This window comes from Ascidia mentula, chromosome 1 (genome assembly GCF_947561715.1).
Source record: "Ascidia mentula chromosome 1, kaAscMent1.1, whole genome shotgun sequence".
Lineage (NCBI taxonomy): Eukaryota > Metazoa > Chordata > Ascidiacea > Phlebobranchia > Ascidiidae > Ascidia > Ascidia mentula.
The window spans coordinates 23,726,082-23,750,777 of NC_138566.1; the positions used below are offsets into that span (position 1 = coordinate 23,726,082).

The following is a 24,696-nucleotide window of genomic DNA, read 5'->3' on the forward strand; positions in this document are numbered from 1 at the left end:
TCAGCCTATGTAACATAGAAATCTGTGCGAATATTAAAGCTACGATTTCGTGTAGTATTTTAACTCAAACTTATAAACAAAAATAACAGGCGGTGGCCCTGTTTACGCCCAATCTTAAAAATTCGAACAGATTTTTGTTTTACACAGACTTATATGGGGGTCAAGATTTGAAAAAACTTTGTGACCCGGTGTGGTAGTATTTCCCGTTCGACCCTGCAACAAAGAGTTAATATTGGTGTAGAGTTAGGTAAACCATGTCCCACGTTTGAATTAATGTAAACTATCAACATGTCTATGAACTTCCACAGGGTGCGCATCTCGAAATGCAAGTCACCTTCCCTCAAAACCTCGCGTGGGCTATCACCAGTTTCCCCCAAATTTAGCAGCGGCACTTTTACAGTACCCTTTTTGGGACAGTTTTAATTGCCCATTTGAAGTACAGCTCGTGATCCACGAAAGTCCAACAACACGGGCGTTGATGTAATTTTTTTACATTTGCGTTTTAGTTAGTGCCATAAATATATTAAAACTCATTTAATAAACGCCACCTGCTGTATAAATCATTTTTCATCAATCTAAATTTTGTGTTTTTTCATGATCTGGTAAAAGTGCTCATCAAAAATCAGGGTATTTTTTCTCAGTAAAACATTGCACCGCCAGGTTGAACAACAGATATAATCAACGGAAATCTCTTAAAACAAGGTAAATAGAGGTTTATCAGTGTTTGTTGACGTTAGAATCATTATAATTTAAAAAAGGATAAAAACTGAGATATTAGAAACGGTTTTGTTGTAAAATATTGCTATTTTGCAGTGAATTTAAATTTTTGATTTCAGTTTGAACATTGTAAAACCGGTTATTGGCATTAGTTTATGTTGTTGATCATAATGTGACTAACGTTCCATTATTCACATTGTTTTCAGGGTATTTTTGTTCAACATAATGTCAGACCAATGTGAAAACAAGAAGGCATCACCAATCAAATCAAATCCAGTACTGATTGGCAGACCTCGCTTGTCAGCTGGGGATGCAGATGGTGTAGGTTATGTCACCCCAACGGTCTCTCCTACCTCGGAACATAAATTTCTTGTGCCGAGTCCCATGGTAACCCGCAGGACAAGAACCTGTTCTGCAAGTCGTCGAGCTCAAGATGGCCCAGTCCACCATGGCACCTGTGTGTTTTTTTCTCGCTCCAAAGGACATGGCTTCATCAAACCACACGTGTCGCAAAATGATGAAAACCTCTTTGTGCATGTTTCTGATGTAGATTGTGAGTATGTGCCGTTACCTGGTGATGAAGTGTGCTACAAACTTACACCTTTGCCACCCAAGATGGATAAGTTCCAAGCCGTTGAAGTGCAAATCACTAAGTTAAATGTTGACGGCAAGCAGCATGTTAGGTGGGATGGCTCCCCTGGGCCAAAGTGAAGGAATATGATGGTTCAAGAAGACTGAATAATTGATATTGATTCAACAGACATTTTTTAAAAAAAGCTACTCTTGCATGTAATTAATGACTACAGAAGACCAATAACATGTTGTCTTGTTGTGCAAAGTTTTTGTCGGGAACAGTTTTTTGTGTTTTAAAAACTATCTCTCAGTAATTTTGGGCAGAACACTTCGACCATACTGAATTTAAATACAATTTTATCAATATGAATCAACAGTTTAAGATTAAGGTTTAATACCCGACTTGCAATGCGCTGTACATACTTTGTGTAGATCTTGTGGAGACAATATATGTGACAAGATGATATGTGAATACTGTTGACATTCTGCTGCCAAGTGGGTTCGGTTGCAATTGTTCAAATTCGATAAGCTTGCTTTGACTGGTTAAGGACATGTGTCAAGCTGTGATATGTTACACTGCATACCTCATGCTGCTTTCCCAGTCTATGCTCTGATTATTTTACATACATCTGTACATTTCATGTTGCGAAGTTATGGAACTTGAAAGTATGCTATGTGGTCATTATTAACTAAAACGACCTGTAGTGCTGTCACACATTAGTGCCAATGTGTTTTCACTGCAAAACAAAACCAACATGTAATTACCAACATATTGTGTGACTACCAGATGTGGAAAGCAGGTTTTATTAATATTTGAACATTGTGTTCTAAATGGGATACTGGGATCTACATACATATATCTGTGCACAGCATGATTTATTAATAAAGCACTAATCAGCAAATCTGTCAGACGCGTTGGATTTCGTTATCTGGCGATAGTCATCCGTTCCGCCCGCGTATACCTTCCAACACAGGATGGATCGATACAGACGAACAACCCGCCCCCATGCATTGTACAGCCTTTTTTTGTCAGGACGACCAATAAACAGAGATATGTTATATTTTGGTAAAAGTGTACAAGATGCAACGAATCAATGAATTGTTAGCGTGAAACTAAAAAAGAACGAAACAGCGCTAACGATAGCACACACAACACAACGTTTAACATGGCTACTGTACATAAGGGTGCGGTGGGCGGGAGGAATTTAACAAGCCGGACAACGCGGCGTGGCGGGAGATGCCGGCAAACTTCTGTGATTTTCTATTTGCTTACTGTGAGATGTCAAGACTCGCTGTAGCGAGGCCCGGCGAAGAGATCACGTGACTGCATTAGTTTGTTGCTGGAGCGACGCGGCAAAAAGTGATCCGAAAGCAACGCGAGCAGAAGTGAAGAAAAACGACGCGACAGTTATATGAGGAATTAGTAGTAACACAAAAGCGCGATTAGATGGGGCTGGGAAACGCCCCAGATACAGCAAAGATGAAGCGCGAAGGACATCTTTTTAAGAAAGATTGGAGGTGGGACCGCTAGTCAATTTGGGACCTTCCAATGATATGACAAAAAGGGCGTACCGTCGGTTGTGCAGTTACAGGCGTACAATGTCCTGGTGGCTTCAATAACTTAACGACATAAATATTCTGTAGCCCAAGTCGTATATTTATCAATGCAAAATTATATTAAAAGAACAAAATCTCAGGAGAATTTGAACACCGTTGCAAATTTTGGTTAAAAAAATGGATAGTCACTGCTGTGAATAAAAACGATGGCATTTTCTTTCGCTGTAACTTGGAAAAACAACACACTCACACACACATAACTGGGTTTACTCGCAGTTTGAATCAAACAATTTCACCAGACATGTAGACCTTGACGCGTTTTGTTCTACAGGAGGTAGCCACAATGCAGCCGCATGGGGGCGCTCACACCAATCTCAAGCGACTGAGTACGTGGGGGGTGGTTGTGAGGGCGTCGCTGGTTCGTCAGATGGCTCCTGCTCGGGTACCTCAGTAAGCGGTTGGCGCTCGGGAGTTGAGTCCTGGTCGTCGTCATCGTCGTCGTGTTGCTGTTGTTGGGGTAGGAAATCATGGATGGAGGCGATCGAGTTCATGCTACGTTTGTAATGCCGGGTCTCGTACAGGGAGCTGCGGAAGGCGTTAACTACACGAATCTGCGCGAGAAAGAAAGGTTTGTTACAACATCGGACGGCTTGCTCGAATTAAACCAATGCGCACCACACAGCATGCAAGTACGGACAGCGAGCGTGCACCATACGGTTGACTCGCGAGTGACAGACAATGTTTGACCCGCGGACCCCGGAAAAAAAATTCAGGATCGCATAATCGCACAGGAGGTACGAAGAATATCGCATAGCGCTTCCTGCGGTGTGTTAGGGTTCGCCGAACAGAAAGAACCGAGAATTCACGCACCAATGGAACACGCACGCGCGCACACACACACGCACATGTACACAAGTGTACAACGCGGTTAGGTGGATGCGACACAATGAACGTTAAATATGTTGCACAACAGGAATGGAAAGGAAAGAGAAGCCAGATAAACTGTTTGATATGAATATTAAGTGAACACCTCAAACCAACGAAACCCCCACAGGGCACGGGTTAGTCGTTGATTACCTATGAAAGGAATGTCCTCCTCAGGTTGGCCGTGGCGTTCAATACTCGCCGTTTGTGTCTTACTTGGCCGATGGGCAGGACTAGGGCTTGAACTGGAAGTCTCCTCGTGGCTCCTCGAACGACCAACGCTGCGACGGCTGGATCGAACAGATCGTCGGGGGAAGGTGCCCTGATCGGAGGTGAGATATAGAGAGAAGGGAGAGAAAAAGGGAAAACGAGAGAAACTGACGTAAAACTTACTTTATTGAAATTTTTAATTACCAATGTTGTTGTTGTTGTTAGTTTCGCTACGTTAAGTGTTAAAGAAAAACAAACCAATAAAAAATGGATTCGTCGTAATGATTTAAAATCGTTAGTAGCTCAAGCCTCATTGCCAGTCCATGGTCCAGAGGTGATTCACTGCTAATTAAGAGTGATTGGTGAAGCCATGCGGCACTACGATCAAATGTCAAGCAAATTGGGGTCGGTGGGGAAGGTGCTGTTTGGAATTTTCGCTTCGGTGGGAGAAAGGAAAATAAGAAAAAGGTTTATTAGATACAGTGAGATGGACCAAAAAGTGGCTGTTGGGAAAGTTAAAGAGAAAAGTCAGCCTAGAGTGAAAGTGAAAGTGACTCAAATGAATGCCCAACTGGCTCCACACACACACACACAAACACATACTCCAAGCAGTAGGTCAACGAACGAGCCACAAAACACCTTTTTTAGGTCTGGGACGTAAAATGGACACGCAGCTGAGGGTGAACGAAAGGAAAATGAAAGGGAAGAAGAAGAAGAAGAAGAACAGGATACACTGTGTGAGGGTGTGTGATTGAAGGTACAATTAAATGCAAACGGGCAGAAGACGGTTCTACTTAATTACGTCGTCAAAGACGGACGTGGACGACTGTCGCCGCTTGCTGGACTCCTGAAAGGCTTCAACCACGCTTATCTGTTGGCACCAAGCAAGACGTGTGGTTAAAAGATATTTCAAAAAGTGGAAATGCACAACGTGTCGGGCGCCCTTATATCAGTATATTCCTAGCGTCCCAGAGGGCGTTGCCCTACTTTGCGCAGCTATAGCATTGCAAACGCGTTTGTAGCGAACATATAGAGCAGTGTGCTACACGGTGTTAACAAAAACGATCACAACTAACGCACTCTAAAACACAGGGGACGTATAAACATTACCAAATAAAACGAACGATCGGTTAACGTTAAAAAATGTTGTGCAGGATGACGCTGAAACCACAGTTGTGCAAAAAAACACAAACAGTAAACGTTGGGTACAAGACCGACTGCAAAAATCAGGCGCAATAAAAATATTTATCAAGTCTAAAGAGTTTTTTACGGCATAGAAAGTTACATAACATAACTTTCGTTTAACACTGTCAGTCTTGTACGCAACTCTCACGTTTCTATACATAAACACGGACTGTACAATAACAGCCAATAGGTTTATGTAGACCTATAACTTACAGTGTTTCTATGTGACGATAATCACAACCTGAGCTACATCTTCCTTTAAAATTAGAAGTAAGCTATTATTGTTGGCCTGTCAAAGCCACGGCATCTCGTGAACTACTCCCACGGAATTTACAACTGTTTTCATACCTGGAAGAGACTCACTAAAATCACCACATCTCCCGCCCGCTCCTGCCTTTCTACATCCACACCCTGACAGGCTTGCGTTCGGTGCGCGCTCCTGACGAAGGCATGGGCTGAAGTTGAGACTGGTTGTGGGAGGAATGGCGAGCAAGAAGTGCTGGTGCCATCGACTTGCGTTTCTCGCTCAAGTCCATTAGCGAGCGATAATGCAGGCTCTGATCCTGTTTGTTGCGTATCTGAGAGGCGAAAATAAAAAAATGCTGGCCTGACATTGCCTGTTTTATCTTGAGTGTTGTGTTATATGGAATCTGTTCTAATGCACTGAATACCGCTAACTATACGTCCAATATTCACAAACCATCTGATGGCACTCATGCGGTTTCATTCAATCTTCTCGACTATTTTAAGTTAATTCTAATACTCTTGTACTAAAGCTTCAAGTATACTGATTAGCTGCAAAGCGGTAACCCAAGCTGTTCTGAACAAAAAGCGAATAACGTTTACGCAACAACAAATACAAACGAGGTCAAGCGACAAACGCACCTGCTGTTGGATTCTGTTGAGACCGCGGAACCAGAGAATTTGGCCGCGTCTCAACGATTGGTCGGTTAGATCTGGAACCTCATCTTCAGCTTCACCGCTGGATCCGTCAGCTTCCACGACTGGTTTCGATTTTCCGAACTACACAAAAAACCGGGATTAAAAAAAACAATTTTCTTTTGCATTGATTCACTGTGTTAAGCGGTGAACTGTTGAACATAAGATACAGATGTAGTTGCGATTCACTACCACAGAATATCAGCTTACTCTACATGAAGATGCAAAACACGTTTTTTGCTTGTTTTAAAACATCACCAGTCGAAACTGTCACGTTAATTTGTTGCAAGACGGCTACGACACTTGACTGATAACTAAACTACGACTTACAGCCAAGAACTTGGGCAGCACATTATTGGGAATCGTGGAGACAACCTGGCCCCAGACAAGTTCGAATAGACCGAGGAACACACACCAGAGCCACTGGGAGAGACTAAGAGGCGTGGTTGTAAATGCTTGACCGCCAACTTCAACGATCAGGATCTGGAAAGTGTTGAAATGTCAAAGAAAGACAAACAGCAGATATTACATGCGATTTTGTTGGTATCAGTCGTTCACAACACTAGTTAATATTGGCGGTTTTACAATAAACAACATGCGTTAAAACTCACTTGAAGGACGATTGTACCGATCAGGATCCCGCAGAAAATGGGATTGGTGAAGATGCCGCTGAATACGTCGCGTTCACCGTGAATTTTTCGCGCGTTTATCTCGTTGAAGATTTGCATGAAGACGAAAGTATTGAAAACAATGGTAAAATGCTGGGTTGGGGTCGTGTGCAGAGTGAGGCCTCTCCCGCTGTCGATATCGAAAAGCGTATCGCCTAGGATGAAGGTATATGTAGGCGTGGTTAGTCGTTGTTCGCCAAGTTATATAAAAAAAACGTCGCACCGTAAAGCAAAAAACTAACCGGCAAAGACGAGGACAAATATGACGGTGAGTTGATACACGGCGTGACCGAGGATGTTCTTGGTCATGGTGCGGGAAATGAGCGCTTTGTTCCGGCCATACGGCTTTCGGAGTAGCAGAGCATCAGTCGGTTGCTCGGTAGAGAGCGCCAGAGAGGCGAGCGTGTCCATAATCAAATTGACCCAGAGCATTTGGACGGCTTTCAAGGGACTGTCCTGCGGTGGAGAAAATTGACAAAAATCAATATCAGCGTCGCTGTGACGTAGGACCCGAGGTCGGTATATTGCCTCATTAAACATTTACGCGAAGGGAGAACATACATCAATCAGCTGGCATGGTTGCTTATGATAAATTTAGTGGATCGGGTTGTAAACTAGCATTATACACGACGGGTAAATTTTCACCAGCGCCATCATGAGTTCTGAGTTCTTGGTCGACTGCGAGTTCTGTGTGAGTTTAAACACGACCGCTTTTTAGCACAATCACGATCAGTCGACGGAAGGAAAATTCCTGAGCGACAAGTGAATATGATCGACAGAGTCCCTGTATCGAAAGGGTTGTTGATCCGATTGCACCAAATACCGGCCTATATTCATTTGCCTTGCAACAACCGATAGGCTAATCGATCCATTGCCTGTAACTACATATCACATGTATATTTCACAGCTAACCAGGGAGTGACTGAAACACTACTTCCGGTCGCCATGACGCTGCAAACAACACAGATATCGCTCGATTTTTTTCATGTAACGTGGCATTCAAACGTTAATTTAATATGGAGCAAAATTTGGCGGCACGTTGGGAAAATTCGCCCCACGAAAATTTACACAGCGAGGAAACGTTATTTCCAATAACGAGAACCCAGAAGGCAATTAACGTTCAATTTCGCGGGCGCTCTGCGGTCGAATGTGTGTCCGGAGGCTTCGGAATGATCGATTTTTCCGAAGTTATAAAGTTATGACAGGCAGGAACCTTTTTTGATATTCCCCGGGGTATACAAGTCGATTAATATTAGGGCCCGAAGGACGGTCAATTCCAACGAAAAAAGGCTATTTTTTAGTTTCGTAATGCATGTGCATGATTAGGTTAGTGGGAATAGGTGAATAGGTTTCTACCCTTTGCACCGAATTAGAAAATTTGCAAGAGGTTTGAGCAGAGGTGACTGTTTTACTAATTGTAGTTGGGTGCAACAAATAACCTTCACATACAATAAGGTCTACGTGTTTCATAACACTATATAACACTATATTGTGAAGGAAACTTGCACATCCAAATACACAGAGAAAAAAATGATACCAGTGAAGGAAGCAGTGCTGACACAAGCTATTGATTGTCGTTGATTTCAGCTTCACCTTGGGATCTGTATCCGCTATATGCCAAAAGCATACAATACTCGAACCCAACGGCATTAACTGATTGATTATTTATGAGGATCGTCAACATATTTCCGCGTAATCTAAAGGACGTTAAACTACCTGAACAATTATGCGACGTTCGAGGAACTGTATGGAAATATCAAGGTGACTGAAATTACATTGAAACGAGACGCAAGGAATTTCAAAAATATCTTCGAATGACGTAGTCGGCGGATAACGCAGCTTAAAACGAGTTGCTTACTTTGGCAAATGTGAACGCAAATTCGCAATAAAATTGATTATATGGCAATAAACGCGCGAAAATAATCCGTAGGGACCGAAAATGATTGATTTCCATGCAGAGTGGCTTACAGCATGGGACGCACCATACACATGTAAAAGTTATTGGAAGCATGTGATTTAAATAGCAAGTCTTACCCTGATGATGCAGGCGCCAAAGAAGGCCACGCCCACCGCTGTTACGTTGACGGTCAGTTGAAACTGCAGAAACTTGGCGATGCTATCGTACACATTACGGCCCCACTTCACAGCTTTCACGATGGAAGTGAAGTTGTCGTCTGTCAAAATGATGTCAGAAGCTTCTTTGGCCACGTCCGTGCCAGCAATGCCCTGTGCAATACAGTTTGAACACGTTATTACTACGTCCTCTTAGCTAGATTCGGCAAATGGAAATAGACCGCAATGTGTTTCCTGTTCTTTACAAGATGCCGTACCAGGATATCCAGGCAGGATATGTGATCGTTTAACCTAACAGACGGACTGGACTGCTGTAAAGTATGTCTATTCCAGTCGGTTGGTTCACATTCCCAACGGAGCAGAAATTTGCATATTTGAGCGGTTCAACCTATAACATGACGTGTCTTTCAATAGCCGTAGTGTTTGTGCTAAATGCCTTGCGTTGTAGGTGTATAAGTTTACCCTGTTTGACGTCATAAAAATGCGTGCGCTGAACTTACCATGGCAAAGCCGACGTCAGCCTTTTTGAGAGCTGGGCCGTCGTTCGTTCCGTCCCCAGTTACAGCCACAACTTCGCGGTTTGCGCTCACTTTGCTGTCGATGATGCCTTTCACGAGGGTGTGCTTGTCGGTGGGCGAGGATCGAGCCAAGACACGTAGACGAGGCCAGATCGCATCGATTTTCTGTTGTTTGATCTGAGGGTTGCAGAAAGAGATTCAAAACACGACCTCGGTTGTATTATTGCTGCACAGGAACATGAAACACGCGGTGCAGTGAAATTGATATGACGACTGCACCTGTCGAACCTGCTTTCGTCGAACCTTTATTTTAAGACTGTATCTACTACGCTCGATCGGACAAGCACTACAGCAGCCAAATGTTTGGTAGTGATCGAATACCCTCTTACGGAATGTTTTTAATGACCAGGTATTATTTGTTTTTCTCCATTTTTTACTTTGTATGATTGTTAAAAGATGAAACTCACCACCCCCTGAGCGTCGCGGATTCTTCTGTTAAACTCCTTGCCGTCGATCACAAGAATGTCCTCACTCGGGTTGATGATGCCACACTTGGAGGCGATCGAGCGCGCAGTGTTCACATTGTCGCCGGTTACCATTCGAACCGTGATGCCAGCGCGTTGGCACTTGCGAATGGCGTCTGGCACCTAAACGATACCAAGAATTAACTACGAATGCTTCGAAGACATGAACAACAAACCGCTTCTATCTGGAACTTACCTCGGGTCGAACAGGGTCCTCAATTCCGGCTATTCCGATACATGTTAAGTTGGAAACCACACCACCCTCTTGTTCCCAGTCTGGAGGACTGTCAGCGGGGAAGTCTCTGTACGCGAGGCCGATCGTACGCAGCCCGTTTCCAGCCATCTTCTCGATGACGTTGCGAATCATGTCGTTTTTATCAGCGGTGGAAAAGCGTACAGCTTCTCCCTGGTCGTTTAGGATGCTGGTGCATCTGGGCAAGAATGGGGCGGTTTTTAGGTGCTACACGTGCGAGATAGGTGAAGTGAAGTCAACGATAAACGTGATTAAAATATATTTTTTGTGACCAATCGAACAACGAAGGCCATATCGATTATCAACGATAAAAACGCACCCTGTAATAAATCACAGACAATGCAAAGAGAGTCCAAGCCCATTGCAATTACTAGAAGGCCTCGAAAGCCGATAGCTTCGGCACCTTCATTAACGATATTGACGCCAATGCGGTCTAAGAACTTCGCATCTGTCTGTCCGGCCCCAGGGGAAGTGATAACCTTTGGCACACGCCTGCCCCGTAAGGTCGTGTTGGGACAATGCCTGCCTGTGTTGAATTGACGCCTCAGATTTGATAAGATACAAATGTTTCCCAATTGTACTTTTTTCATGCATTGTATGTGTACAAGTGTGACAAAGAGTGTGTATTGTAATGATACTGACTCTAGTTCATATGTCATTAAATTCTTTTACAGATTTGTCACACTAAAGTCCAAGATCATATGCCACATCGCGTATTATGTTGCGCGGTTAGGAAAAGTACTCACTTTTTAAGCACTATCTCAGAGGCTCCTTTGGTGTAGAGTCGGAAGCTGCCATCTTCGTTTTGAACCACAGTGCTCATCGACTTGCGGACCGAGTTAAAGGTGTAAACCTAGGTGGATAAAAGCGGGTTGGTCAGGTTGTCAGAGGAATCGTCTCAGACTTTATTTAAGGACATGACAGGGTTATACTTTGTGTGCTATATTTCAAAGAGACAAAAATGCACTCAGTAAATTTTGTTGTGGACACAACCAAAGGACAACTACAGAAGAATAGAATTTATCGTAGTAATGTGGTGATATGTGAGAAACAATTTAAAATGAACAATTGCTGTGTGCGTTTTGCATATCACTGATATACAAAGTTTTGCCACAAAACTTTGGAGTGTTTAAGATGCGTTAACTCGCGTAAAATTGCTTCTAAAAATGTTTTCCCTCAAAATAATCGCTTAGATGGACGAGAGATTCATTATAAGGAGGATTTGCAATCTTAATGCCGCTTAAAGAGCAGTGGGCCTGAATGAACACGGTCAGATAGAGTCGACCTAACCGACAGAGACGAGATGGAAATTTCGCCAAGAAATCAATGTGATCGATTTTATGTGACTCGTTCAAATGTTTTCCAGGGCCGTGTGTTCGGTCGGCGAGCTATTTCCAGGCGATAAGTTTTAACCTGCTTTAACCTTACCGGCAACGTCGACCGTTTGTGTGCGTCGCTACTGGCAACGGCAAAAGCAGTGATCGATATGCCGACACAAACGTAAATGTATTTGGAAAAGGTCACTCGGCAGCCATGTGCCAATTTACCAAATATTCGTAGGTTACACTACGGCAAATCCTAACGAACAAACTCAAAGCCAGGTTGGCATTTTCGAATCACGTTAAGTCTGTGGAACATAGAAATCTATGTGAATGTAAATAGGATAAAATAATTTACCGTGCATTACGTCAGTTTTAATCTGTAACCAAAAATAACAGGTGGTTGCCTTGTCAACCCCGAACGTTATGTGGATTGTGAATGCCGAGGTGGTTCTTTAGCTATTACCTACATATACGCGGTTGGTACTATCGAATTAACTCAACTTTTACCAAAATAAAACCAACCAAACACTGATAAACGCGATGTTACCGAATTCACACAAAACAACGCGTTGCTTCATCGCTTGGTGCCTAAGAGTGGTTAAATTTAACTTGTTCTCAGTGGAATTCCACAGCTCAACGCACAGGTGCACCCACGCACTTCCAAAGACGGGTTCGACTAACGCGCGGCTACCATGACGCCCAGCGATACGCATCACCGGAGCCGGTGCGGGGACCCACCTTGAATAGTTTTTCTTCGGTGATTTCTTTCCGCACACTCTCGTATTCGCGGCCGATGTCGCGAACCAACCCGAGTAGAGCGCATTCGGTTTTGTTGCCCACCTGCATCGGTTGACCTCCCTCCTTTTCCGGCGACTGGTGAGATAAAGGCGTTGATTAGTGTTCATCAAATGTTATAACAATGGAGAAATTAACAAGTGGCAACGAGACTCGTTGTTAATTAACGAGCCAATAATACCTCGTTACAGTGCGCAAATTAAAATATCATTATGCATATTTTTAACCAAATGGTTCAAACATAAAAATTTTCTCAAACCAAAAAGAAGAGCAAGGAAATTTTGCATGAAAGTTTACATTGTCATGCTGCAACTCATGTGAAAAGGTTAGTCAGCCATAACGAAGCCAAAGACCGCTACATCTGCAAAACGTGACTCCCCTCCCCTTATTCTAATACCACACAACCTCACGAGCAGCAATGTACACAATCTAACAAAAATCAGTGAGGAAATCCTCAGTACCAACGTGACTCGTCCAGTTTTATCACCCACCAGTATTTTTGACGTGTAAGCACAGTTGACCGCTATTCCAGTAATTAAAACGTTGGCTGTGAATTGGGGAAGATCGTCTGCTTTCGGCAGCTTATTCTCATGGTGTTTTCCAGACAAATGACACTGTACGGTGGTCATACGATTCGTTGTAAGAGTTCCTGTAAATAACAACGTAAATGCGGCGTAATACTGCAGCCTCCGCATTTTGTGCTGATGTAAAATTGATCGTGTAATGTTGGAGTGGGACAGGGAAAGTTGGATTGTGATACATCACAGAAGTATTGTTGCGAAGAGAGGTTAACTGTAGGGTAAACACTGTTTGTTTAACGTCAAACACCGTATCAGCGACTTGTTAAAGTTTTATTGACTGTAAGGACGGCGTAAAACCGGCTCATCTATTGACTTAATTTTACACGGGTCATGTGCTTTGCCAGAACAACAACCTCCGCATGCGTTCAAGTTAAAGAACACGGTGGCACGTCAAATTAAAACGCCCAATCGTCGACCGCACGTTGACAATACAGGCTTTTTTTAGGTCGAGTTTGACATTAACCTAGTAAATGAGCTACGGTTTTGGCAGAAAAACCCAAAAAATCGTTGGAGCTTCACTGTTTTTAGCTTTTACCCGCTATAGTGATATACAATACATACAATCTATACGTAAGAAGCAAAAGTTTACCGGTCTTGTCGGAGCAGATGGCTGTGGCGTTTCCCATTGTTTCGCACGCGTCCAAATGCCGCACGAGATTGTTGTCTTTCATCATTTTCTAGAGTTAAAAAACAGGGTCTTAGGGATAACGAACCTAGATATTGGAAATGTAAGCAAATTACCTTTGTCGACCAGTGGGCATTTATGAATAATTGGCGACAGAAATTAATAAAACATAAAGCGAACGGGGCGGAACGGTAGTGAACAAGCGCTGCATGAATAATAAAAAACGCTCGTCGGCTGTCCGTGGCTACCAACATATCACCTTGGGGCTTCGTTGTAAAAATCCAACGTGCCAATTTATTGACATCGTGTAACGTCCCTGTCATGGGACAGAGCTCACAGCCAAGTTCCCACGTTTCGTACGTGGTTTAAATGTTTAACATTTTCACAGTTGTAACAATTCGCCTGAGATCATCATATTAGAAATGAAATGATAGCAAAAAAAATAATGTCAGATGAATGAACTAATAATAAATCCCAATAAAGTACTTTTATGCCAACATCATTACTTTGGAAAACAAATGTTCGAAGTCGCGTCTTACCTTGACTGAGAAAGCAAGTGAGATGGTGACAGCGAGAGGCAGACCCTCCGGTACCGCAACCACGAGTACTGTGACTCCAATAATGAAGAACTTGACGAAATACTGGACGTATACAGACGTGCATTCCGACTTCCAAGTGAAGTTGTTGTAACCGAAGAGCTCGACGCAGAAAAGAATGATGAGTATCACCACGGTTGTGATAGAAACAGCGAAACCTAAATGAATTAAGGTGATCGTGTGGACGAAAGGACATCACTATTCCAATCTTTTATCTTGCTGCTCAATGGAGAGTGTTTTTATATGTACATAATTACTTAGGAAACTAACAACATTAACCGCCTTGCATTTTTCGAACATTTAGTGTATTGTGGGTTTTATGCAAGTTAGGAATTCACTGCACTGCAACGCAGAACACGCAGCGGTATCGCAGCAACATTTAACAAGCTAGGTTTGGTGCGGTTAAGTTTGCCATCATATAGAATGATAAGTCATACGTAATTGCAAATGCTTCATGTTTGCCTTGGGGAATAGATACGTTGCTCAGTGTGCCTATATTAAACATCTATTTAACACTGAGGTCAAAGTTTCGCATAAGGCTTTGTGGTTTGCCAAGAAATGCCACGATGAAATTTTATGTTTCTGGTCAGCCTTCTACAAAAATTATCTTTAAATATACACTTGGTGATGAAAATTCACTGATGCCTTATTGTCTGTCATTAATTATCAAAACTCAGCTTCATATGGCAATCCTAGTTAACATTTCAAAAAGTCCATGCAAGTAGGTTTTTCCAAAACAACTTACCAACATATCCAATTTGCACTGCAAGTTTGGTAAGTTTGGCCTGTAGAACCGACTGTTCCTTTCTCCTGGACTTTTTCTTCTTTTCCTGTTCCTCAGCAACTTCCTCTTCTTCACCTTCAGCCCCATCTTTAAACTCGGTGAGTGGAATATTCTCGGGTGAGGTATTGTGGTCGTGGTTTACATTTGCGTCAGCTCGACTGTCCAGATTTCCACCTTCTGTGGATAACATCAAACACGTTCAACATACATATTAATGAGATTTCAGTTTAAATAAACAACATTATTTCAAATTTTCTGGAAGCTCAACATGTAATATATCAGCAAAATCGCTTTGACGCAAACAAAGAACTGGCAAAATTGCTTTCACCATATGAATTCCTGCAGAATCAATATATTTGCGATTTTATGTTGGTATTGACGTAAGAGTCCCATATAAAATTGTACTCCTAAATGTGACATGCACAAAACGACAGATATGGTCAACACAAGCACAACTTTGCACAAACAAGAACATAAAAAACAGACCACCACCACCATGAAATACAGTTCAGCAAACAGCTGTGTCTTTAATCAATATGATACCAATAATCAATAATGCCTTGAAATGAATTTAAAGCCAACACCATGGTTGAAAGAAACTAAAAAGACATAATGCTGAAACTCTGATTATATGCAGCATGCAAAAACCACAACAGACAAGGGGGTGCCTGTTAACACATCACCTGCTTGCACAATATTATGTGATGATCCCTGGCCATTTGTGTTGTTGGCCTTTGGGGCAGGTTTGGCTGGTTTTGCTACAGTTTTAATAAAGGCAGAAAATGTCAAAATTGCATTTTATGTGCAGTTGCCACAATTAGAGCAACTTTTTGCATAAATTAACCAAAAAATGTTTACAAAATATTGCAGTTAATCATAAGCCGTCTTTTGTGAGCAATAAAAATCGAAAAAGCAATTGAAGTTTGAAGTTGTTCTGCCAGCTTTCAAATTGCATTCAACCAAACAATTATACTTCAAAATTAAAATGATATTAAGAACACCAGTGTCTTACCTGGCTCTTCACTGCCTTCAGAAGCACCCAGGAGAGAAAAGATTATTCCAGTTTGTGAATTAACTCCTACAGCTGTGATGACGATCTTACCACTGCCCTCCATAACATGCGTTCCTACATTGGGAAAAAAACACATTTAATACAAAATGAAAATGCTGCGTCTAAGTGTAGGAAGTTTTATAACAGAACATATTGTTTGTCCATCTGTGTAGATTAACTTACGCAAAAAATATATACTAAACTACATTGTGCTGATGCACAATCAGAAAAAGTGAATTTTCCATCAGACAACAGGTATATACATAATAATGATATGTACGTAGGCTTGGAAAAATTTTGTGTCTACACCTGCAAGCATTATGGGATCTGTATCTGCACCCTTCTTCACATGGTCCGACTCTCCAGTGAGGGAACTTTCATCGATCTTAAGATCATTGCTTTGTATTACCACACCATCGGCCGGTAGTAAATCACCTGTATATGATAATAACGTTAGACAATTGCCAAAATCAGTTACATGCAACATGATTTAAGTTAAAAAAACTACAACACAACAGCATTATGAGTAATTTTGTTCAATTTATGCCTGGGTTATTAACAGGACTATTAAAGAAAATGCTATCACATCCCCATTAAAACATAACATTATAAGTGTCATTTAAATACAACTCAGCCTTATCCTCTTACCGTATTTCACTTGTGTGACGTCACCAACCACAATCTCTGCAACAGGTATTTCCAAAACTTGTCCATCCCTGATGGTGGCAAACTTCTGCTCTTGTTCGATCTTGTTTTGAAGGCCCCTGAACTGTTTCTCCTTGGTGTAATCATTACCAGCAGTGACAAGCACCACCACTATGACTGAGATTAAAATGGCAGCACCCTCAATCCAGCCTGCAGCTCCCTCACCAGCTTCACCTCCCACTCCTTCGAAGTCAGCAGGCAGGCAAGCAGCTTAAAAGAAATATGTATATGTAGGAAAAACAGCTGGAGTTTAGGAAACATACTTTTGTTCGCCAGAGAAAACTTGCTGTAGTTTCATGTTACAACTAATTGTTTCATAAACTTGAATTACTGTTCTGCCAATTGATAAGCAATGAAGTTTTAGTTAAAATTTTTGACATAATTCATGGAAAGTAAATATTACTGTATCATAACTCTAGCATAAGAAATGTGACACTGCTGGTTAAAAATACCTGTGTTGCCATCAGGGGGTTGGTAAAATGACAATCCCAATGAGATAACAGCTGCAATTTCAAGTATAATTAGAGTGACATCCTGCAAAGCTTCCCAAACAAGCTCAAGAAAAGTTTTGGGTTTCTTGGGTGGAATGAGATTTGATCCAAACACCTGTCGTCTGTGATCCAAGTCCGCTGGATTAGTGGTTAAGCCTGGCAAGAAGATCGTAATCATGTATAATTCATGCTTGTTCAAAGGTAGATCTACTAAGAAACCATGAACAAGACAGGTACACCACCGCCAAACTCTTCCTAGCCAAATGGATTAATTAAAATCACAAAAAAACTCTCACCTTCTGTTGGTGAAGTTTTGAGTTGTTTGCATAGACCATGGACATCACTGTAACTTGCAGTGATTTTTTCGAATCCCTCATGGCCCCGACATTCCATAAGCTTTCTTAATTCATCTAACGAACATCCAAACCCAGTTTCTTCTGTATCTTGGTTGACCAACTGGGCATGGTTCTGCCCCGCTCCAGCGTTGGGCGCCATTTTTACTAATGCCTACTGCAAACAATTACCCTATCCAAATTATCCTAAAGCAACTGCACACACTGCAATACAAGATAAATAAGACTTATTGTAATTATAATTTAATTTTATGTCAAAAAATTGAAAATAGCATATGCTGCTCCACCGCACTTAAATTAAATAAATGTTATGCTAGCATCATAAAAAAAGTATCTAATGTAATGGTCACATCACATCAATTTTTTGCACAAATGTCTCACTGCAACAGTTGGTAATCCATCTGAATCACAAAACATCTGAATCACAAGTGTCTAATAAAAGTCAACAATCACATTTGTATTGCACACAATCAAAATTGAATGAACAATTTCTAAAATTGGCTTAAACGAATCAAAATGCACTTGACTGCTACCCCTGCATAGAAATACTGAACAACGAACAGCAGTGTCATTTAACAGTCTTGTATCAAAGTGCTAAGACTTTACTAAGTTGCTGGACTTGTTGTGCCTCAAGCTAAAACCATAACTGACCGACTGGAGTTCTTTCAACAGCGATATTTTTTTATTATTCAGCATCTCTTGCTCTTAATTGAGGAACGAAATCAATACACAGTCGTCGGTGGCACGGTTGTAAGGCCACTGCAGAGTGTTCAAAATCGATGATAATTTGACAGGGAGCCGTCGATCAATAGCGGCATTTGCAAGTCTCCAAAGACATCACTGTACAACTGCGACCCAACACGCACAGAACTGACCAACCACTGTTTTGAATCAACTTTGACCCGGTCGGTCATCAATGCGCTGCAGTAAACTGCTTGAAACATCTGCGAAAGAAAAACTGGGCGAGGCGCCTTATGCGCGCTCCATTACACATCAAAGCTTCAATGAAAGAATGCGTTGTAACTGTGGCGATCATCGGCTATTTTAGTTTGTTCTATTCGGCCGATGGCGACCGGGCAGTTAACAAAACGAAACAGGACAAAGAGCGTACAATTTAGAGCGAAATTATTATCAAAAGGACTGCGAGCGCCTGACGCTAACCATGTGTGCTCAAAATAAATCAAGTGGTGACGTCATGTTTAAAAGGTTACGCAGTCGCGAAGCGGTTTAAAAACGTCACGAGACATGATGCTATTTCATTTTACTCCACGTGACTTTTGCCGAATTTAGTCTTATATTTCAAAATAACTAAATATAAAACCGGGAGCGATCGAAGGTCACATTTCACAAGCACATCGGATCAAATCACCTAGTTCCGTTGGGCGCAATCTGTTGGCCTAGTCCATTTACAGTTGGCCGGAGTATTGACTGGTTGAAAGCCGGCTGTTCACTTGAATTTTCTAAATGGACAGTGCCGCAAATCAACTAATTAACCAAAAGCAGCACTTGGATCGATTGCGCGAGCAACGAAGCGGCGATTCTCTACTAGAGTAAACATGATTCCGTGTCAGCAATGGGCAAATAGTAGGGCTACTGATATTTTAAAAAGGCATGGCGTGTCCAAGTTGGCACACTGTTTGGGACTGATAGGCCAACTCGAATGGGTTGCTGTTTGTACAGCGAGATGAGGACGTTTTACCTGAGCTGCTTCCAAGCGTTAAACGCTTATCGTGGTTTTTCCCCAACATATGAAAATCAAGTTAATGGTGGTTATAAGTGCCACTTTTATCCTTGGTCGTTCGTCACATCCCACGGGACACTGCGCGCAGATTGCATGCGATCGATTGCTTGCAAACGTAAAACAGAACAGTAGCAAAATGCCATAACTATGCCTGGCTTTTTACTGTCAAGTGCACACGCCCAACCAGCTCTTCCACATGTACGTTACACAACAGCTAGTATTAACTACTGTTCTGTGGCAGATGCACAGTTCAGTCATTGGTATAGATTTAGCAAAAAGTGCAAGTAATCCAGTACAAAATAGGGACACTCAAATCTATTCATTATCTTCCTTTCAAAAATTCTGACAAACGCCACCTGCAAATCCACAGTTTGCACAGCAGGGGTAATCAAGATTAGGGACATGGAGCAGAAAATCACATTGTTTGCCCTACTAAAGACCACTGGACACTGCCAGCAACATGACATTTAATCATCATTAAGCTTTGTTGTTGCACTGTAACATGATCTGTAGTCAAACTGAAACACACAAACACAATAAGGGTAGTTTACACTATTTGTATCTTGTTTTAATAAAAAGGTTGTTTTTTTTCTTGAATACTTCAGCTATTCTTCCAGTAATTTTCCTTTGTCAGTTTTAACTTTCAAATTAATATTATTGCAAAGTTAACATAACAGGAGAAATATATCAATGCCTCTACAGAAAGTTTAAAACTCAATCAGTTTAAATTGTTCACCAAACCCCCAAAATCAATATGTTAGACATGCCCTTTTGTGTTATAAAATTAATTAGCAGGAGAACCAGAATACCTAAATATCAAAAGAACAAAACATTCACAAATTATCATACAGGATACTTGCACCAACTCAATGATTTGTTTCATATATTAAACATGCACCAGATTGGAAAGTTTGTTATTTGTGTGAAGGATTTTTTTGGCAATCTTTAATTGCGTGGACAATCACATTGTTTTTTGCGCATATTTCTGGTAAATTTTTGCCAAAGTCACAAAACTTTTCCCAATCTGGAGCATGCATATTCAAAACTACACCAATACATCAGCTGATATTACAAAACTTTAAACAAACTATAAACTGATTGCTACACCTTAGGTTATAACAGTATTTTCATGCAAAACACACAAGACTATGCTACTGACACCAACACTCATCTTAAAATACTCATAATAGATAAAAAAAATAATGAAAGGATATTCCAAAGAACAATGAAATATACCTGTTTTCATAGTGCCTGCTTGTTATTTTCAAGCAACTTGATGGTGTTTTTGACAAATAACATGAATAAGGTCATATAATATTGTATTTACTATTTTGGTTAGCCTTATGTATATTTCACTACAATACCAAAAAGCAAATACAAGGAAATGGGCTCATGAATGGGAACATTTATGCCAAATTTACTGTTTAAAAAGACGTTTTTAGCATTAGTTTATTTAGGGCATATCAGATCTAAATCAATGCATGCCAAGCCAAACCAAATGTTATCTTTCTTACCACACCTGCCAAGACTAGAACACAAAAAGCTATGCTTTCCAATTACACACTAGTACATTTCCTTATCCCGGCCTCGAAATCAACGCAACGCCTGCAAACCTGAATCGAATCATCACTGACCAGAATTTAAAAAAAAGCATTATTCCAAGTTTGTGTTACGTCATAATACCTACATAAAAGTCAAACAAGCTGCGATCTCTGCGATTTTCTGAATAAATTTAATGATTTGACAAGTCACGGATGAACGAACACAAGGGTATTCTTAATTTTACGTAAATTTACAGTAAGTCTTGACTAACGGATTATTGCTGAACGTTGTATATTGCCTATTTGCCCCGTATAGTTGCAGATGTGACCATATTCCAGCACACATCTAAACAAAAAAAACTGCCAGTGCTTCAAGGCTTATCACAACACACCCTCGAGCCACTGCTGCTGGATAGACCATTGTGCTATAACGCCATCTCGCGATCTGTTTTTAGAGGTTTTAAATTACGTGCTTTTAATTACCTCCACTGAAAACTTGTTGCACTGTAATTCAATGATTTGCCAAAATTGTCCCAGCTTCTAAATTTCGATATCATTGCGCTTTTACCACAAACGTCATGAAAAAATCTTGAGTATTGGTTGTGAACCAATAAGTATATTTTTCGGTGACATTATATGCAAACATAAATGCAATTAGAGTGATGATTAATTACGTGCATAAAAAAGTTTCTGCATACAATCTACAGAAAATAGTTAAAATCAGAATAAAACTGCAAAGAAATGCGCAAAACATTGCTGTGCACTTACTTTCTTTTACCAAATGCAATAAACATAACTTTAAACAACTTGTGTTCTATTTAGCTAAAAAATGCCAGTGACATTTTCACCACATGGTTTGTGAAATTTCTGAACCAGACAAAACTTGCAATTGTTAAGGTAATATAGTTGAAATGAGGTACTTTTGCAGACCAATTATTGTTACATTTTTGTACACATTTACATCTTGTGATGCTACTGTACTAAACACTCACTATAAAACACAAATATATAAATAAAAGTTGTCATTTAAAATTGGCACCGATTATATCTTCTTTAAAATCTTGTGATGCGCTGATGTTCGCAAGATTGGGAAATGTGCCCTAGGTTTGACCACCATAGTTTCAGCTTTGAATTTGCAATTAGATTAAACCATGGGGTAATGGGTGTACCACTTGATAAACATGCAGATATGAATCGGTCTAGATTTTCTAGCGATACCCACTGGACCTAAAACAAATATAGTGGTGAATACTAAACTGTAGTATATGTATGGAAGATGCATAAAGCCAGCAGTATCAATAAAAAGAAACAAATATAAATATTCTTTCAGTCCAAACTTTATAAAAAAACATGGTCTTCAAGTATTACCCACTTACAGTTTTGTAACCTCTATAATATACTACACGGCCAATCCAATTAAAAATCTGCCATACTATTAGAACAGCAATGACCAACCTCAGAAACTTCATTTTTGTTGATGTCAAGGTCAACGTCTTTTTGAGCAAACAGAACATAATCTATCTCATGTTCACCCCATGTCTCGCTGCATGGAGCCATGTAATGTACTCGTGTTAGATACGTGAATGATGAAACGGGCAACTAAAATCAAGAGGCCATGATGTCCACATAATTTTGCAGAAAGTTAATGATTTTTTGAAACAAAACAGATTTTATTGTTTCAGTAACAGTAATATGATCGTAGGTGCGAAAAAACTTGTTAACTACACATAATAGAAAAGTCAAAGCTAATATGCTAATCATTATGCTAAAACAGTGTTTCTCAAACTTTTTCCAATCACGTACCGCTCATTTGTTTTTTGATACACTGCGTACCACCGTATTACTATACCATAACTGTTATGACATAACACCAATGAATAACAATTTAGCCAATATCACCAGTTGCTTGGATTTCTTTATTGTGCATTTGTGACGCAGTAGTATCAACGTGAAACTGTTGCACAGCTGAATACACGAAGTCAGAATTACTTCAACAGTGCAACAATTTCACGTTGATACTATTGCGTCACAAATACACAATAAAGAAAACCAACACCATGTATTTGCAGCGGTTTTGGCTTCTGCAAAGTGCGGCAAATTGTATAGAGTAGACTAAATCGCGTACCACTTGAAAAGCTCTCGTGTACCACTAGTGGTACGCGTACCACAGTTTGAGAACCACTGTGCTAAAATAATAAGAGTTGCAACAGCACTGATGATTTGCACATTGTTCAAAACATTTGTTTAGAATAATTAGCATATCAGTATGGTCTTTTTAACAACTGAATAAAAATAGAAGTCGATTGGATAAAAATATTTGCTCGATACCTGCTCAGCTGGAATGCCCAGTTCATATGAAGCTCTTCTCTGTGCTGCCCTCTTCACACCAAGAGCATCCTTTTCATCAAACTCCAAATATGTGAACAAGGGATGGCTACAGCACGAGTTTGTGTAATATCCTGCAAAATATAATGTTATGCAAATGTAATAAGTAAGCCTGTCACCTATTGAAGGTAAGAAAAAATCACAACATGCTTGTAATGCATACAAACCAGGAAATGTAATTTTTGAGTTTGCCCTCTTCTGCATTAAAAGTTCTTTTTTAGAATTGAAAAGAAAAAGGCTAAATGCTCTGTGCAAAGGTGGGCCATTCTCCATGAGGTGACTGTCCATCTTGGAAAGTTTTGCAATCACTTGATCATTTTCATCAACACCAATACATTCTTCTTTCATCAGTTTTACCTTCAAACAAGCAAAGTGAACAAATTAAATTTGTATTTTCGCAAAAACTATGATCCAGTATCAGTACAGCAGTAAAAAGGAATGAGCACTAATAAAACCAAATTTATTGAGTCACACACTCAACACATAAGACAAAAATATTCAACCTGTGTTGCATCATAATTTCCCCAGTCCAATTTGGCTGATATGCATCGCTTCAAAAGTGTATTTGGCAAATTGTAGACTCTGAGTATCTTCCCTGGGCTGCACATTGCAATTAGCTTGGTAAAGTTTTGTCACCAAAGAAAGACTAAACATCCACCTTTTATTTAGAAATGGAGCAAAATCAACAACATAAAACATAGATGAAACTCGCGAAAGCTTGTGCATTCGAGTTGTTTAACAGTCAGACTCACAAAACAGTGCACCAGCAAGTACTATATCACCAAACAAGTTCACTTCAAACAGAAACGAACACAGCAAATCAACAAACTGCCTCGAATGAACAGATCAAGTTTGTTTATGTTTCATTCAAAGCGTTATCCGTAGGTGGTTTCCCGGAATCAGACTTGCTACTTTTTGTGAGCCTTAAGAGGCCCCCTGGTGGCGCAAAAATTCATATTTTAATACGTTTGCATTGCGCAACATATACAATACAGATAAAATTGGCGGATTTCTTAGAGTTGGCACATTTTATGCTCGGAATAGCAATATGTTTGTTAAATACCAAAAGTTCATCAAAATACGCTCCACCTTTGCGGGCAGCTGAAATGAAGTATGCACATTACCACAATTCTTGCCTATAAAAAGAGCTTGAATCCATGTGACAATGCTCACTAATCGCTTGACTTAATAGTGAAAGGACGAACATGAAAAATTAATCCACAAACGAATTGTTTACACATGTGCAATGCTTTGCTTGACTTACCGTATTTTACGGACCATAAGGCGCAACTTAAATCCTTTTTTTTCCTCATAAATTGATCGTGCGCCTTATAAGCCGGTGCGCCTAATGTATGGATCAAGTAGTGCTTTACTGCCTACACTCAAAACCAGTACCGATACTATTATAAATAAACCACCGTCTTACACAATAAACTACGGTAAAAGCAACTAGCAACTGTGATATTCATACTATTGTGACTTGCTTACATTTATTACGTAACAAGTTTTTGTTTAATGAGCTTTATACGGTAACCCATACTCCTTAAAATACGTTGCGTTCTATAGCCCGGTGCGCCTTATGTAT

At 40.5% G+C, this 24,696-nt stretch overlaps 3 protein-coding genes across 9 annotated transcripts; 1 reads left to right on the forward strand and 2 right to left on the reverse strand.

Annotated features, from left to right (window-relative positions):
* The first annotated feature begins 470 nt into the window (after window positions 1–470).
* LOC145897981 (calcium-regulated heat-stable protein 1-like) lies at window positions 471–2,955 on the forward strand. Its single transcript, XM_082986438.1, has 2 exons — window positions 471–702; window positions 924–2,955. The coding sequence occupies exon 2, from the start codon at window positions 943–945 to the stop codon at window positions 1,426–1,428; it is 486 nt and encodes a 161-aa protein (XP_082842564.1). The 5' UTR covers window positions 471–702; window positions 924–942; the 3' UTR covers window positions 1,429–2,955.
* LOC145897932 (plasma membrane calcium-transporting ATPase 2-like) lies at window positions 2,333–17,644 on the reverse strand. 7 transcript variants are annotated; one of them, XM_082986391.1, is made up of 23 exons: window positions 17,388–17,644; window positions 17,053–17,247; window positions 16,544–16,810; window positions 16,205–16,330; window positions 15,857–15,970; window positions 15,528–15,602; window positions 14,806–15,021; window positions 14,004–14,218; window positions 13,429–13,516; window positions 12,750–12,907; window positions 12,202–12,336; window positions 10,888–10,994; window positions 10,085–10,319; window positions 9,832–10,011; window positions 9,347–9,541; window positions 8,808–8,999; window positions 7,016–7,229; window positions 6,717–6,928; window positions 6,436–6,588; window positions 6,052–6,189; window positions 4,784–4,852; window positions 3,925–4,093; window positions 3,298–3,458 (listed from the first exon to the last, which is right to left on the reverse strand). In XM_082986391.1, exons 1-23 carry the CDS (start codon window positions 17,584–17,586, stop codon window positions 3,445–3,447), a joined length of 3,666 nt encoding a protein of 1,221 aa, XP_082842517.1. In that variant the 5' UTR covers window positions 17,587–17,644; the 3' UTR covers window positions 3,298–3,444. The 7 variants fall into 7 exon arrangements, with proteins under 7 accessions (XP_082842512.1, XP_082842533.1, XP_082842525.1 ...); XM_082986386.1 differs by lacking the exon at window positions 3,925–4,093 and having other exon boundaries at window positions 2,333–3,458; XM_082986407.1 differs by lacking the exons at window positions 3,925–4,093; window positions 15,528–15,602 and having other exon boundaries at window positions 2,333–3,458.
* Window positions 17,645–21,327: 3,683 nt separating this feature from the next.
* Window positions 21,328–23,942, reverse strand: LOC145903712 (isopentenyl-diphosphate Delta-isomerase 1-like). Its single transcript, XM_082991845.1, has 6 exons — window positions 23,770–23,942; window positions 23,615–23,711; window positions 23,279–23,468; window positions 23,055–23,185; window positions 22,182–22,325; window positions 21,328–21,953 (listed from the first exon to the last, which is right to left on the reverse strand). The coding sequence occupies exons 1-6, from the start codon at window positions 23,835–23,837 to the stop codon at window positions 21,780–21,782; spliced, it is 804 nt and encodes a 267-aa protein (XP_082847971.1). The 5' UTR covers window positions 23,838–23,942; the 3' UTR covers window positions 21,328–21,779.
* Between the last annotated feature and the right edge of the window lie 754 nt (window positions 23,943–24,696).

What these genes read in the sequence shown, in the direction of transcription:
- LOC145897981 (XM_082986438.1), top strand. Translation starts at nt 943, where the DNA reads ATGTCAGACCAATGTGAAAACAAGAAGGCATCACCAATCAAATCAAAT.
- LOC145897932 (XM_082986386.1), bottom strand. Translation starts at nt 17,586, where the DNA reads ATGGCGCCCAACGCTGGAGCGGGGCAGAACCATGCCCAGTTGGTCAAC. An exon ending in TCTGAGATAGTGCTTAAAAA is followed by an intron (nt 10,320 to 10,887) that starts GTGAGTACTTTT and finishes ATTCTTGCCCAG; the next exon opens with ATGCACCAGCATCCTAAACG. An exon ending in CCACGTCCGTCTTTGACGAC is followed by an intron (nt 3,459 to 4,783) that starts GTAATTAAGTAG and finishes TTTCTCGCGCAG; the next exon opens with ATTCGTGTAGTTAACGCCTT.
- LOC145903712 (XM_082991845.1), bottom strand. Translation starts at nt 23,837, where the DNA reads ATGCACAAGCTTTCGCGAGTTTCATCTATGTTTTATGTTGTTGATTTT. An exon ending in GAAATTATGATGCAACACAG is followed by an intron (nt 23,469 to 23,614) that starts GTTGAATATTTT and finishes GCTTGTTTGAAG; the next exon opens with GTAAAACTGATGAAAGAAGA. An exon ending in CTCAAAAATTACATTTCCTG is followed by an intron (nt 23,186 to 23,278) that starts GTTTGTATGCAT and finishes TATATTTTGCAG; the next exon opens with GATATTACACAAACTCGTGC.